The sequence below is a fragment of the Columba livia genome, chromosome 1, assembly GCF_036013475.1.
Source record: "Columba livia isolate bColLiv1 breed racing homer chromosome 1, bColLiv1.pat.W.v2, whole genome shotgun sequence".
Taxonomy (NCBI): domain Eukaryota; kingdom Metazoa; phylum Chordata; class Aves; order Columbiformes; family Columbidae; genus Columba; species Columba livia.
In genome coordinates, this window is record NC_088602.1 from 74,636,530 (window position 1) to 74,648,818 (window position 12,289).

Genomic DNA, 12,289 nt, shown 5'->3' on the forward strand with positions numbered 1-12,289 from the left:
AGTTTGAGTGTGGTTAAATACAGTATGCCTGAAAGCCTGTGGGCTTTGGTTAAAAGTAAAATATAGATTAAAACCTCTTAAGATAATTACCTGTTTAGAAGGTATCTATTCAAGCTAGAATCCTCTACAGGGAGTGTTTGCAGCAGTCTGTTAGGAAAACAGTGCAGTCAGAAATGACTGCCTTTGGTGGAAGAGCTGCTGCCTGTGGAAGAGCACCCCTTATACCCTCCATGTTTCCAGAGAAAGGCCTTTCAGTGTGGGAGATTTTGCTCTGGTCACAGAACTACTAGTTGATAAGAGAAACAAGGAACAGACAAAAAGCAGTAAATGCCAGTCCTCAGGGTTGGGAAAAGGATTCTTTTATCTCTTCCAGTGGCTGCATATCAGCCTTGAGTAGAGGAAAGCTATCACATGAAAATGCTAGATTTTATTCAGTTTATTTATTTTTTTAATTTATTAGTGAAAGGGTAATTGTTAACTAGTACAACTGGCTGCTTTGGTGAATATTTAAACTTAGAGATATCGTGAGACAGATGTTCATACAGTTTTAGACTGTGGCTTCTTTATATCGCATTTATGGGATGAGTGTTCAGGCCTGCTTATAATTCAGACTTAAATATCAGTAGGAAAAAGCACATGCTTATGTCAATGATGATGAAGGCCACAGGGAAAATTTCTGTCCTCAGAGAGACCTCTGCAATCCCTGGAAGCAGACTTATTTCCAAAATCACCTACTTAGTTTTGATAGGAAAATAAATGTAGAGCAGCAGAACATTTTAAACTAATAAATGAAGGCAATAAACAAGAACGCTGCATTCATGGGTGGCTTGATATCATCAGATGGTTCTGTAGCATTAAATGTACGTTGACAGTTCCAATGCCTTTTTTTTTTCCTCCACATGGAAAAGGTCCAGGAATTACATGTGTACACAAGCATAAGACACCAACAGGTGATACTAATACAGTGCATAAGAGTTATTACTCAGGTCTGCCTCCAGGCACATTCTACCCCTCTGCTCAGCCAAAAACATTAAAGATAGCATCTGGGAGTTTTCCTTTTGAATACAGGGAATATACCCTGTTTTGAAATCCTGCACAGGAACAAAGCACAAGGTATTTTTGCTAAAGTTGATATGGTTGCACACACAGGCATGAAGCTGTGGAGACAAGTCGTTTGCTCTGTTTTTATTTCCTCTATCATACCCCTTTTCTACGCAAAGATTGCTACTTTGTGTTTTTTTTCCTCTATCTGTGTAACATCAATAAATTATATGTTATCATTCCTATCATCTACTTATAAAGAGCCTTTCAAGAGTTTTAATAGATGCACAATATTGCTACACTTACATTTTCACTGGTTAAGAACTCAAAAATAGCTGTTGTGAGATTACGCTTAATTTATACTACTTCTCTCTTGTGAGCTTTCAAGAAGCAGCATTTCACCACATGTCACGGATTGATACAGAGTATATATTGCGCATCCCAGCCGGGCAGAGTTTCTTTCAGTGTTTAACACAACAAAGCGGGGATGAGTAGGGGGTTCTAGGATTTGTTTATCCTTTTTTTCACAGGCACAGTTAATTCTTCAAGGAGCTATTTGTGATGACAGATTAACCAGAAATCTTGAATTCTCTTTGTATTCCAGTTCCTGAGTAGTAGATACATAAGATGAGATCTCATGTTATTTTAGCCTTGTAAATGGCTCCATGGACAATGAAAATGGGCACAACAACTGTAAATGAAAAGATGGCGCAATGGCATTCCCTCTAAAAACAATAATAATTGTTGTTCTGGGGAACCCAAATGCACAGAGCCAGCCAGAACATGGTCACTGTGATCTGCCATGCATCAGGCTGCGAGGTAAATACTCCGATGCAAATGAAGGAGTTCTGTGGCACTCTGATGCCTTACAGCTGACTTTCACCTATGGAGTAGATCAAACACCACATTTCTGTGGAAATACGATGTCCCCCCCACAACATCTCATAGCACACTTCATAAAGATTAGTAGGTAGTATTAAGCAGTATCTTGGTTTTACGTTTCAGGTTCTCTCCCAGTACCATGTTAAGGCTTCACTTCAAAATGTTTTGAATGAAAGAGCTGTCTTTGTTCAGCTGAGAACAATACAGGAATTGTTTTGGTTTTCCCTCATTTAACTTGTGCCGCTGTACTCTGCACTGGTGAGGCTGCACCTTGAATCCTGCGTTTGGTGTTGGGCCCCTCATCCTAAGAAGGACATTGAGGTACTAGAGAGAGTGCAGAGGAGGACAATGAAGCTGGTGAGGGGTCTAGAGCACAAGTTTGATGAGGAGTGGCTGAGAGAACTGGGGCTGTTTGACCTGGAGAAAAGGAGACTGAGGGGAGACCTTATCACTGTCTACAACTACCTGAAAGGAGGCTGTAGCATGGAGGGTGTTGGTCTCTTCTCCCAAGTAACAAGTGACAGGACAAGAAGAAATGGTCTCAAGTTGCGCCAGAGGAGGTTTAGAATGGATATTGGGAAAAAATTCTTCACGGTAAGGGTTGTCAGGCATTGGAACAGACTGCCCAGGAAAGTGGTGGAGTCAACCATCCCTGCAGCTGTTGAAAAGGCATTTATTTAGGTGAGGTTCTTAGGGACATGGGTTAGTGCTAGAGCTAGGTTATGGTTGGACTCGATGATCCTGAGGGTCTCTTCCAACTGAAATGATTCTGTGATTCTATAACTACTGCTCCGGCCCTACCTTGTTCTAAAGTTACTGAGCAGACTCACAGCGCAAAGGCTACACGGCTACTCCATCACAGGTAAAAAAGAGAAAACAGGAGAAAGTGACTATGGAAGCTTAGATGAAAAGGGCAAAAAGCTTCGGTGCTAGACAGATCACAGTAGTGAAAAGGAACAGAAGGTGACCAAGTCTGTTTTTACATCTATAGCTTTGGAGTTGCAGAGGTGCAACACACTGGGCAACTGATGCACAAGTTTGTTTCTCCAAGCATGGAAAGTGTCTCTGTATTACACAAAGGACTAACCAAGAGAGATACAAGTGTTGAGTTATGCAGGGTTTTAACAACGCACAGTAGGACAAAAGGAGATGCAGATGTAGTCGCTTAGTTTCCTTCAAGTAAGAGTCACCTGCCAAACACTGGAAAATCTTTTATGTTTGACTGCTACATTAAGTGTCCCCCTGCAGACCATATTAGGGAAATGGTACATTTGGTTTAGTCTGCTCACCCAATCAGAACAGAGGAGATGACAGCAGCAGCATGCATGGTTAAGAGATGAAATAACTACGATTGGCATGATTATGTTTGACATCCTTCAAGCAGATCATATCAAGTGGCAGTTTTGGTATGTGCAACTTACCAAACTTACTTAGGAGGAACAACTCCTACAAAGGAAAGAAAAGAAAGAAAGGAAGGGAGGGAGGAAGGGAGGGAGGGAAAAAGGAAGGAAGGAAGGGAGGAAGGAAGGGAGGAAGGAAGGAAGGCAGGCTAGAGCGAAAAGAAAAGATAAGGAAAAAAATCCATAAGATTGGCAGGGAGGTGGCATTAATAATACTATTTTGGAGTCTGTATGCATATCCAAGGACAACAAAAAAATAAGGCAGCAGAAAACACTGCAGTGGTTAAATATCAAGGTATAAGAATTCATTAAAGCTGAAAATGTGTCCTTCCAAACATGGAAATCATGCCTGACTGACACTAATAGGACTGGGCATGAACTGTAGCAAGCTAGATGTAAAACAAAGATTAGGTAGGGTGAAGAGGAAATCTAAAGAAAAAAAAATGCTAAAGCTATAAAGACATATACTGTAATAAAACATTATTTAAACACATCAGACAGAGAAAGCTTACAGGGCAATGACCAGTACCTCAGAAGTGCTACAGATTATGTGGATTGACAGATTAAGTGGGCAAGTACTAGACTCGGTGGGTTAGCTAGACTACTGATCTATGAAAGCAGTAAAGGTAATCAAAAAGGTTACAGAAATTCTCCAGTAGAAATTACATTATTGCTTTAATTTTCAGAATGGAGGATGACAGAGAAGGTGAGCTAGCTCAAGGGGGAGAAGAGGAAAGCACTGTTCTGGAGATTGTTATTAAAAAAACGCAAACACATACAAAACCAATCAAACAAAAAATTCCCCAAAACAAAAGAGTACTACAACATCTTAATACATTGAACAGTGGTAGATAGTTGTATAGTATTAATCATTTAATGAGTGAAGCAGTTGAAACACTCATATACATATATATTACTCACAACTTAAAGAATGGTAATAAAAATCTATAGGGGCAGATTCTAAAGACAGGAACAGGTAAACTCAGAAACAGACTGCAGGTATCTTATTGGCCAGATACAGTATGTCTCAGTGGTTGCAGCATGACTTACAAACAGAAATATCACAATACTATCAACTAACCTCGAAATCTTAAGAATGGAGGCTATGGAATTGTAAAGAGCAATAAGACTTTTTATCCCGTTCCCTGTTACTTGGAAAGAACAGATAGCCTGGGGACATACCTTCAAGTTCTCCCTTGATATCATGAAAGCTGGAAACTTGCACGGCTGTTTTAAGCCAAAGCTGAAACTATGCATGTAATCACTGAGAGTTTCCTAAATAGTGAGCAGTAGGAAAAGCACTGAATGCCACAGGAATTGACAGCCTAGCATCAAACCAGCATTACAGGGTCATCAAATGAGAGAATCAACATTTAGCATAATTAGACAAATTTTCAAAAGCATCTATGTGTTATAAATGTAAGTGATTTATGCATCAGTGAAACTTAGGCTCCAAAGACACACAGTTGCTTCTGAAAACATACTCACTGACTTAATAACTGAAGTACCATATGCTATTAGTCATTTCTCACGAGAAGAAAAGCCCAGGAGACCAACCTGACAAAACTCTACTTAGTGTACTGATTAGGAATATAGAGACCAGTTCCTATCAGTAGTACAATATTTTACACTGCCAATTCTTCAGTGTATTGTGATGGCTTTCTCAACAGAAACAGGGTGAACTTGGCTTATAGTTTAACATACCTGTACTTGTACTTCTGTCACTACAAAATTCAAGCAACATATATCTGTTTCTAAGAAAACAAAAGTCATTCCTGACTGATATTTCTTTGATAATTTTACAAACAAAAAAATAACCTACTGGACATAAAACTCACGACTATTACGAAAAAAAGCATTTACTAAACAAAATTTCAAATACTCTGCAAGACAAACCTATAATCCGTGACATCAGTATTTGAGAACTATGGATGTCCTTGCCTTCAATTTAGCTTGCTACAGAAAAGGCCTGTATCATTATTATTATATCATCTAAAAAAGGTATCTAAACATACATTATTTCTTAGGTCACCAAAACCAGTGTAAAAATATTCAGCATTAGCTAACACATTCTATACATAGACTAGCAAAAATACAGATTAAATTACTGACATACTGTCAGCCTCTGAAAACAAGGAAGCTGGTAGAATCAGGGCCCCTCTCCTCCCCTCTGAGAGTGGAGATCATCTGAAAGCTCCAGAGCAGTTCCTAGGGAATCATAGCCACAAATTTTCAGAGGCAGAGGGAAGACCATAAGGGCACATAACTGTTCCCTTCCTGCCACAGAACCTTAAACTGAAACACAGGAAACCTAAAACATAAAGACAAAGCCAAAACAACTTCAGATCCAGCTAACCTCTATATTAGCCCCAGGCAAATCAAACTTGTTGATTCAAGGGAAAGGAATGGTGGGTCCCTCTAGCTGCTCAAGAACACGAAAACTCAGAGTTTCCACATCCACTCTTGATGCTTTGTGGAGTTCACGAACTTTGTGAGATTCACTCTCTTTCTCCATTATGCTGGAAGGCTATCAAGCTACAAAACTTAGAACTTAGAAGGAGAAAAAGAAAACTGACTGAATCAAAGTTCTGATCCTATGAAAGCTAAAAAATGCTGGAATTGGATGAAGTCAGCCATATAAATTGACAATGTATGGACAAAGGGTTCAGATGTGGTCATTCACTGACACTATTTATAAATTGCATTCTATACAACGCACAAGAACTTCCCAGTTCCTTGCTAAAACATAACTTTTGAAAGTCCTCCCGCATCTTAGTATCTTGTTGATGATTGTTTCATGGAGTTTTCAAAAATTACCCATGTCTCACTTTTCTTCTCAACTTTCATTCCCTAGCAGAATCTCAGGTCTCTGCAAGAATTCTGTGTTCTCTAAAATAATAAAAATTGCTTCAGCATTTTTCCAATGATTGTCCAACCTGCCTCGTAGTCCCATGAAAACTCTTTGGAAAGATGTTGCTTTTCCCCTATCTGGAACAAATTCCTTCACAGATGGACCATCCAATATCTTAGAATAACTCTTTTAACTATCAATAGAGACAAAGAGATTCAGTTGCACTGTTCCCGTGGGATTCCTTTGAGTCTGGACACATCTGTTAAGATGCATACATCAGAGCCTGAATGAAGTTTTTGTATGATTGCATCTCTGAGAACTTGTGAAAGTTTCTGCCAAAATGATCTTATCTTTTGGCACTTGCAAAACATATATAGTTATAGATGCTTTCTGAAGGACTCCTGAAGTGAGTGGCCCATATAGACCAAATCAGTTTAAATACAGCCAAGTCCTGATCATTTCCTTCTGTCTCAGTAAAATCTGTAGATGCCTTACCTGAGGGAGTTCAGCCTTCAAACTAGGACCCTACCAACTTTATGCATTCTCTATCCATAAGCAAGAAAGTATGTGGAAAACTGCAAATAGCACCAATCTCATATGCTTTCCTTTGCTTCTTTGTAACCTTGCCAAAACCTGTGTCTCCATGCTTGTCCTTGTAGCTTTTTGCAGAAACACCTTTCTTCTGGGTAATCAGCTACATCTGCTTGTGACAGCTGAGTAGCTAGAGGTATAACTCATTTGGAGTTCTATCAGCTCACTCTATGACTTAATTCCAAATTAATTCAAAGTGGTGCTTTTTGTTTGCCAAGCCTTACACGAAAACAGTTACCTTAGGAAGCACCCCTTCCTCTACCTTGTTTCTCCAATTGCATTGTGTAAGCTAACATTTCCCAAGACTGAAAGAGATGGGAACCAGACACAATGCATCCTAGGTCCTGGATTTTGCTTCAAGGATTCATCTGTGCTGGAAATATAATGTTCAAATCCAGAAACCTAGTACCCAGTCCTACCAGGGTCAGAAGTAATGCAATTTTATTGGGAATAAGTGGCACAAGAAACAGCATGTGGAATGCACTACACTATAGAATTAGGCCATAAATTAAGTTGTGCATCACATATGAGTTTACATATATTTTTTTGCTAAGTACTTATTTCAGTAAGACTGGCATTTAGACTATTGCTTAGGCTTTCTTCACCTCTGCCTTTTACAGCTGAGGAGCAGATGGCTATCACAGAGGTTTTATTTCCTATGCTTGGAAAAAGTATTTTGATCTGAATCATTCCAAAAGCACCCATATTTTTTAAATAGATTGGCTTCTGAATATTTCTAATAATGGTGGTATTTTCTGCCAAGCACTAGTGACTGTGCATGCAAAGTGGTCAGTGAAGATTTCAAACTGATTTGAATAGGCGGCCCATAAAATCCAAGTCTTTTTTTCCAGATACGTGAATGAGGGCTTACGGAACCATCTGTACATCAGTACATTTTTCCAAGAATTGATATGCCTACCAATGCTGACTCTTTCTGGGTGTTTCTGATGTTTTCAATGAATATTCATCTCAAACTTCCTGTTTAATCCTAATTTTAAAGTATTTTGAAATTATTTACCATCTGCTAGAAAACTCCCCAGGAGAAGGAAGAATGTCCTTTGAAAATTAAATATAATGTGCCCAATTGTGGCGGCAGAGGCAGTGAGGTGGTCTGGGCAAGAGAGAAGAAACAATGTTGTAGTGTCCAGAAGGCAGAGAGAAGGACTGGAAGTGCTGCTGGCCCAAAGAAGTAAAGTATCACCACAGGTCCAAAAGTTGAGAGGAAAAAAACATGTGACAGTGTAGCTCTGCGAGGAGGGGAAGAGAAAGACACAGGGAAGGGTTCCAGGGTGAGGGAAAAGAGTCACTCCAAAAGGCAGGGGAGGCAAGACGTAAGGAGAAGGAGTTTGTAATGACATCTTTAAATGTTGGGAGCCACAAATATTAATCTCTTGGGTCAATGAATGTGTTCCAGCACTAAGGATTGAGGCCATATTAAAAAATAATGCCACATCACATGGGAGATGGGTAAATATTCAGTAAATATTCATCATGTCTCATTTCTAGTTCATGTGAGAAATTGGCATGACCATTTTGCAAGGGCATGCCAAACACTAATTACGTGCATACCGCCCCAAACAAATACAGCCTGATAAAGGTTATAACCTGTGATAAATAATGGGAGCTTTTCCATTGGTTTCAAAGTACACATAATCAGCTAAGAGATCAACATCACAAGATGTTGTACCATTTCTAGATTTTTTTCATGACCCAACTGTATTTTGGGAACTAAACTGCAACAATTCCTGAGACAGGACAATATTAATATTGAAGATATTATTAAACTTCTTCTATTCTGAAAAAAAAAATCAGTGCGAAAGGAGCACTGAACCTGGCTTTGCCGTTTGTTCGTAACAGTGCTGTGAATTTGGTAGGAATGGAAGGTGATTTGGGGACATTAAAAACTTTGGAGTCTAAAAGACTCTGTTTGTCCACAGAACAGGTAGAGCATGAAGAGCTGCAGGCTCCACCTCCCCTTACTGCCCTCTGCCAATATTCCTCACCCCTGAACTCGGCCACCTCAGAAAGCAAAAGCAGGAGTTCATTCTCCAAGTTCCCTACAATCCCTGCTGGCCTCTATCCTAAGGTTGCTTTCATGGGTTTCCATTTGTACTGTCAAAAAACATCAGTGTGAGGTTTCAAATCCCATTTACTAATGAACTCTTTCATCTTTGTGAATGGGATAAAGAGATTCTTTGTTTGAAAATAAGGATTATTTTTTCTTGTTCTTCTGCTCATTTTTTGTGTCTTTTCACAAGCTTTTTGTTTTCAGAAAACATCACAAGACAAAACTGTACCCCTGTTTTAACAAGGAGCCTGGCATCTCCAATTTGAAGAGAATTCTTGTATATACTAAATTGTGTGCTGCCTGCTGCTCAATTGTTTCACATCTCTTTCTTCTCCCCAGATCACCAGGTGAGATTCAAGAAAGTCTCCCCAACGTTTTTACCAGCTCTATTAAAATCAAGAATAAGTTCACAATGACTAAAATCAGAAGCCAACGGGAATGAACTGCAGCTAAAGTGATTTTGATTGTGATGATCCCTATAACCCAGTTGCTTCCAAACTTGGCCCTGAGGCAGGATTTTTAAATTAAAAAAAGAAAAGGATATACATACTTTTTAATATCTTTTTTTTTTTTTTTATAGGCCTTTGCAAAGTCTGGTTGGCTTCTGAGCTCTTGAAACCAAGTGTCATCATCTTTCTTTCTCCTTTTTTCTCCCTTGTAAACTTTACAACATCCTAAAACTACTGCTAAAGATGTAAACTATATATTCTAAAACTAGTGAATGATGAGGTTCACATCATCCTGCATATTCTTGCCCAAGAGACTTCCAGGCAGTGACTGCTGTGAAATGATAATGTTTTGAGGAGCTGACAGGGTAAGTTCTGACTTTCCAAAATCCAGTTTTAATCATTTCCTCCCTTATTTTTGTATTTTTTGGCAAAATGGAAAAGAACACCTTCAAAAGGCCAGTGAACCCATACTGAGTAATCTGAAAGTGAATACACTCAAAACAAGGGCCTTAAACTGGTACAACCACACAGGTCTGCAAAGACTTTCCAGACTCTCACAGACTGATCCTCTCCACAAAACACTCTCCCATTTCTTGGTGGAAAACCTTTATAATCCTGGGTGTCAAAGTCAGACATTTGTTTTCTCCCACTGCAATACAGCACAGGCTCAAAACCCCCAGTCAGTAGATATGCTTGGGTAACGAGAGGCATGTGACTACCTGGAGAGGAATAACTATAGCTCTAACTGGGAAGAGAAATGCTTCAGGAGTCTTCCCTTTTCAATGCATAAGACGTAGCACCCTGACCCAACAACATGCTCTCAGCTTCCACTGGCTGATTGCACTACCACGACCTCAACGCTCTGTTTCAGTGATAATTCCCAAAGAAGGGAAAAGGTAAGCCCTGACGGAGTCCTGCTCGTGCCATTACAGAAAGAGCATCCAACTGGAAAACCTGGTCTGCAATAAGGAGCATGTTTTCAAGAACCCTGGTGCAACCCAGCAGCGTGTTGGTGTACTCACAATCAGATGACCCTGTGTGTGCGTGCAGGTTTGGTGGTGAATGTGGTGAGTGGATGAGGGCCGGGCTCAGAGACAGAACAGCTTCAAGGTTCAGGCAGGGAAGGCCCGGCTTGGCGCTGCATGCACCCGTCTGAGTAATCTCATTCTCCTCAGACGCCTTCTGGTTTTCAGCTGTCTTGGGTTTCTTCCTGAAAATAAACAAAGAGACCTTTGAAGGGACTGACTGCGTATTTGGGAAAAGGCATTTTTAGAATCTGTTAAAGATAACTTTCTTCCCCCCCTGCCACCTCCCTCTCTCCTCTCTTTTCCCTTACAGGGAGGGAGGCAGAGAAGACTTTCCTCCATGCTTCTTGTTTGGAAACAAGCTGCTCCTTGTTTTGACTCTGATGCAACGGCCCTGAGACTGTGTTACAGCAAACTGGCCAACTAGCTCCTCATTCTGCCCCTACGGATGACATATAAAATAAAACTTGCCCCAGTGTTACTGAAACAGTAACCGAGAAAACTCTCCAAATGTAGTGATAGTTTTAAAAGCTGACATTGGTTTATTGAAGTGCTGGGTGCATGGGGGATATCTCCTCTTAACATGCACACCAAAGATGAAAAGCTTACTTGTTATATACATTACAACAATGAATATTCATACAATTTCTGAGAAGTCCTGCTTGTCTCCAGGAGATGCAATGCATATACTAAACTATTGCAAAATTATAGTTGCACACAGGATGTGTAGTGCTGTTATTGAGAAACACGGGACGTATAGTGTTGATATTATGAAACACAGGCCTGCTTTAACAACAGTATTCAAGCACTTGGTTATCACCAGTGGTTTAGACAATCAGAGCTCCATTTGACAAATATTAACCAAGTCTGTAGCATTCTGAATAGAGTTATACAGAAATGTAATAAATTTGTCTCAAAAGCAAACAAATATACAAGTTTCCAGTTCAAAACAAATCAGCATGGAGACTCTTTTTGTAGGGAAAAGCACTGAAGTAATTTTGAGATGCAGAGGTCATGTAAGTTAAGCATGAAGATTCGTAACCTCTGACAACAGGCTATGAGCGCAGTGCATATGAGCTCTCAATGCCCCCCTCCATTCAGGACTTCCGAGCACTTTGTAAACACAAAGAATTAAGCCTCGGAGCAACATTAGGCAAGTAATCACTACCTTCATTTCACAAGCAGAGAAACTGAGGCACAAAGAGAAGTGTTGGGCTTTGAATCGCGCAGCAAGCCCTCTGTACAGGGAAGCAAGTGCCCACTGTTTCCTCGCCACAGGGGAAGGCGCTCGCTCTGTTCCCAAGGCAGGAAGACACGCAGCGAGCTCAGACCACAGTCTCTAGCTGGGGACATGGCCACCCTGCCCCAGCACATGGCTGTGGTGCCCTAGTAATCACCCGGTAGCTGAAGCCATCCAAATACAACGCCATTATCTCCTGTCGGCACCTGAGCCGCGAGCTGTGGCAGGCTGCCCTGGGAGCAGATCCTTCTCAAGGCGGCACCTCGCGCTGCTGGGCGAGCGTGGTTTCAGGGCAGAGTCTGGCCTGAATGAGGTCTGTCCCAGAGCACGGAGGTGCTGCTGAAGCCAAGATGGCTCTGCCCTGCGTCTGCCCAGGCCCTATATCATGGTCCCAGCAAAGACCCCCTCAACGGGGACGGACCCTCCCTCTGAAAGGTCAATACAGGAACACCGGTGACGCGGCCCCTTCTCCCTGCACACTCTGCCCACCCGCATCCCACTGAGGACAGCCTGCGGCTGAGATGCCAAAACGTGATTTTTGAGGACCGGGCTGGCCTCTTAATTTTTAAACGACTCGATCTTACAGCAAGAAAAGCTCCATTCCCGAGGGGTGCAGGGGACGAGGAGGAGCAGCGCGGGTCAGCCGCCCGGCAGGGGAGCGCAGAGCCCACGGCCCGGGCCGGTTACATAAGGGCGTTACATAAGGGCGGCGCGCCCGGCCGCGGGCAGGGCCGGGACCCGA

General features: G+C 41.3%; 1 protein-coding gene across 1 annotated transcript in view; it reads right to left on the reverse strand.

The window, feature by feature from the left end:
• The window catches only part of ZBTB20 (zinc finger and BTB domain containing 20), a 53,235-nt gene extending 41,029 nt beyond the window's left edge, over positions 1-12,206 (reverse strand). The window contains exons 1-2 of the mRNA XM_005511456.4: positions 12,132-12,206; positions 10,305-10,492 (exon numbers count right to left, since the gene is read on the reverse strand). Coding sequence (XP_005511513.2) covers positions 10,305-10,492; positions 12,132-12,148 — 205 coding nt within the window. The 5' untranslated portion in view covers positions 12,149-12,206. The remainder of the gene's footprint in view (positions 1-10,304; positions 10,493-12,131) is intronic.
• Between the last annotated feature and the right edge of the window lie 83 nt (positions 12,207-12,289).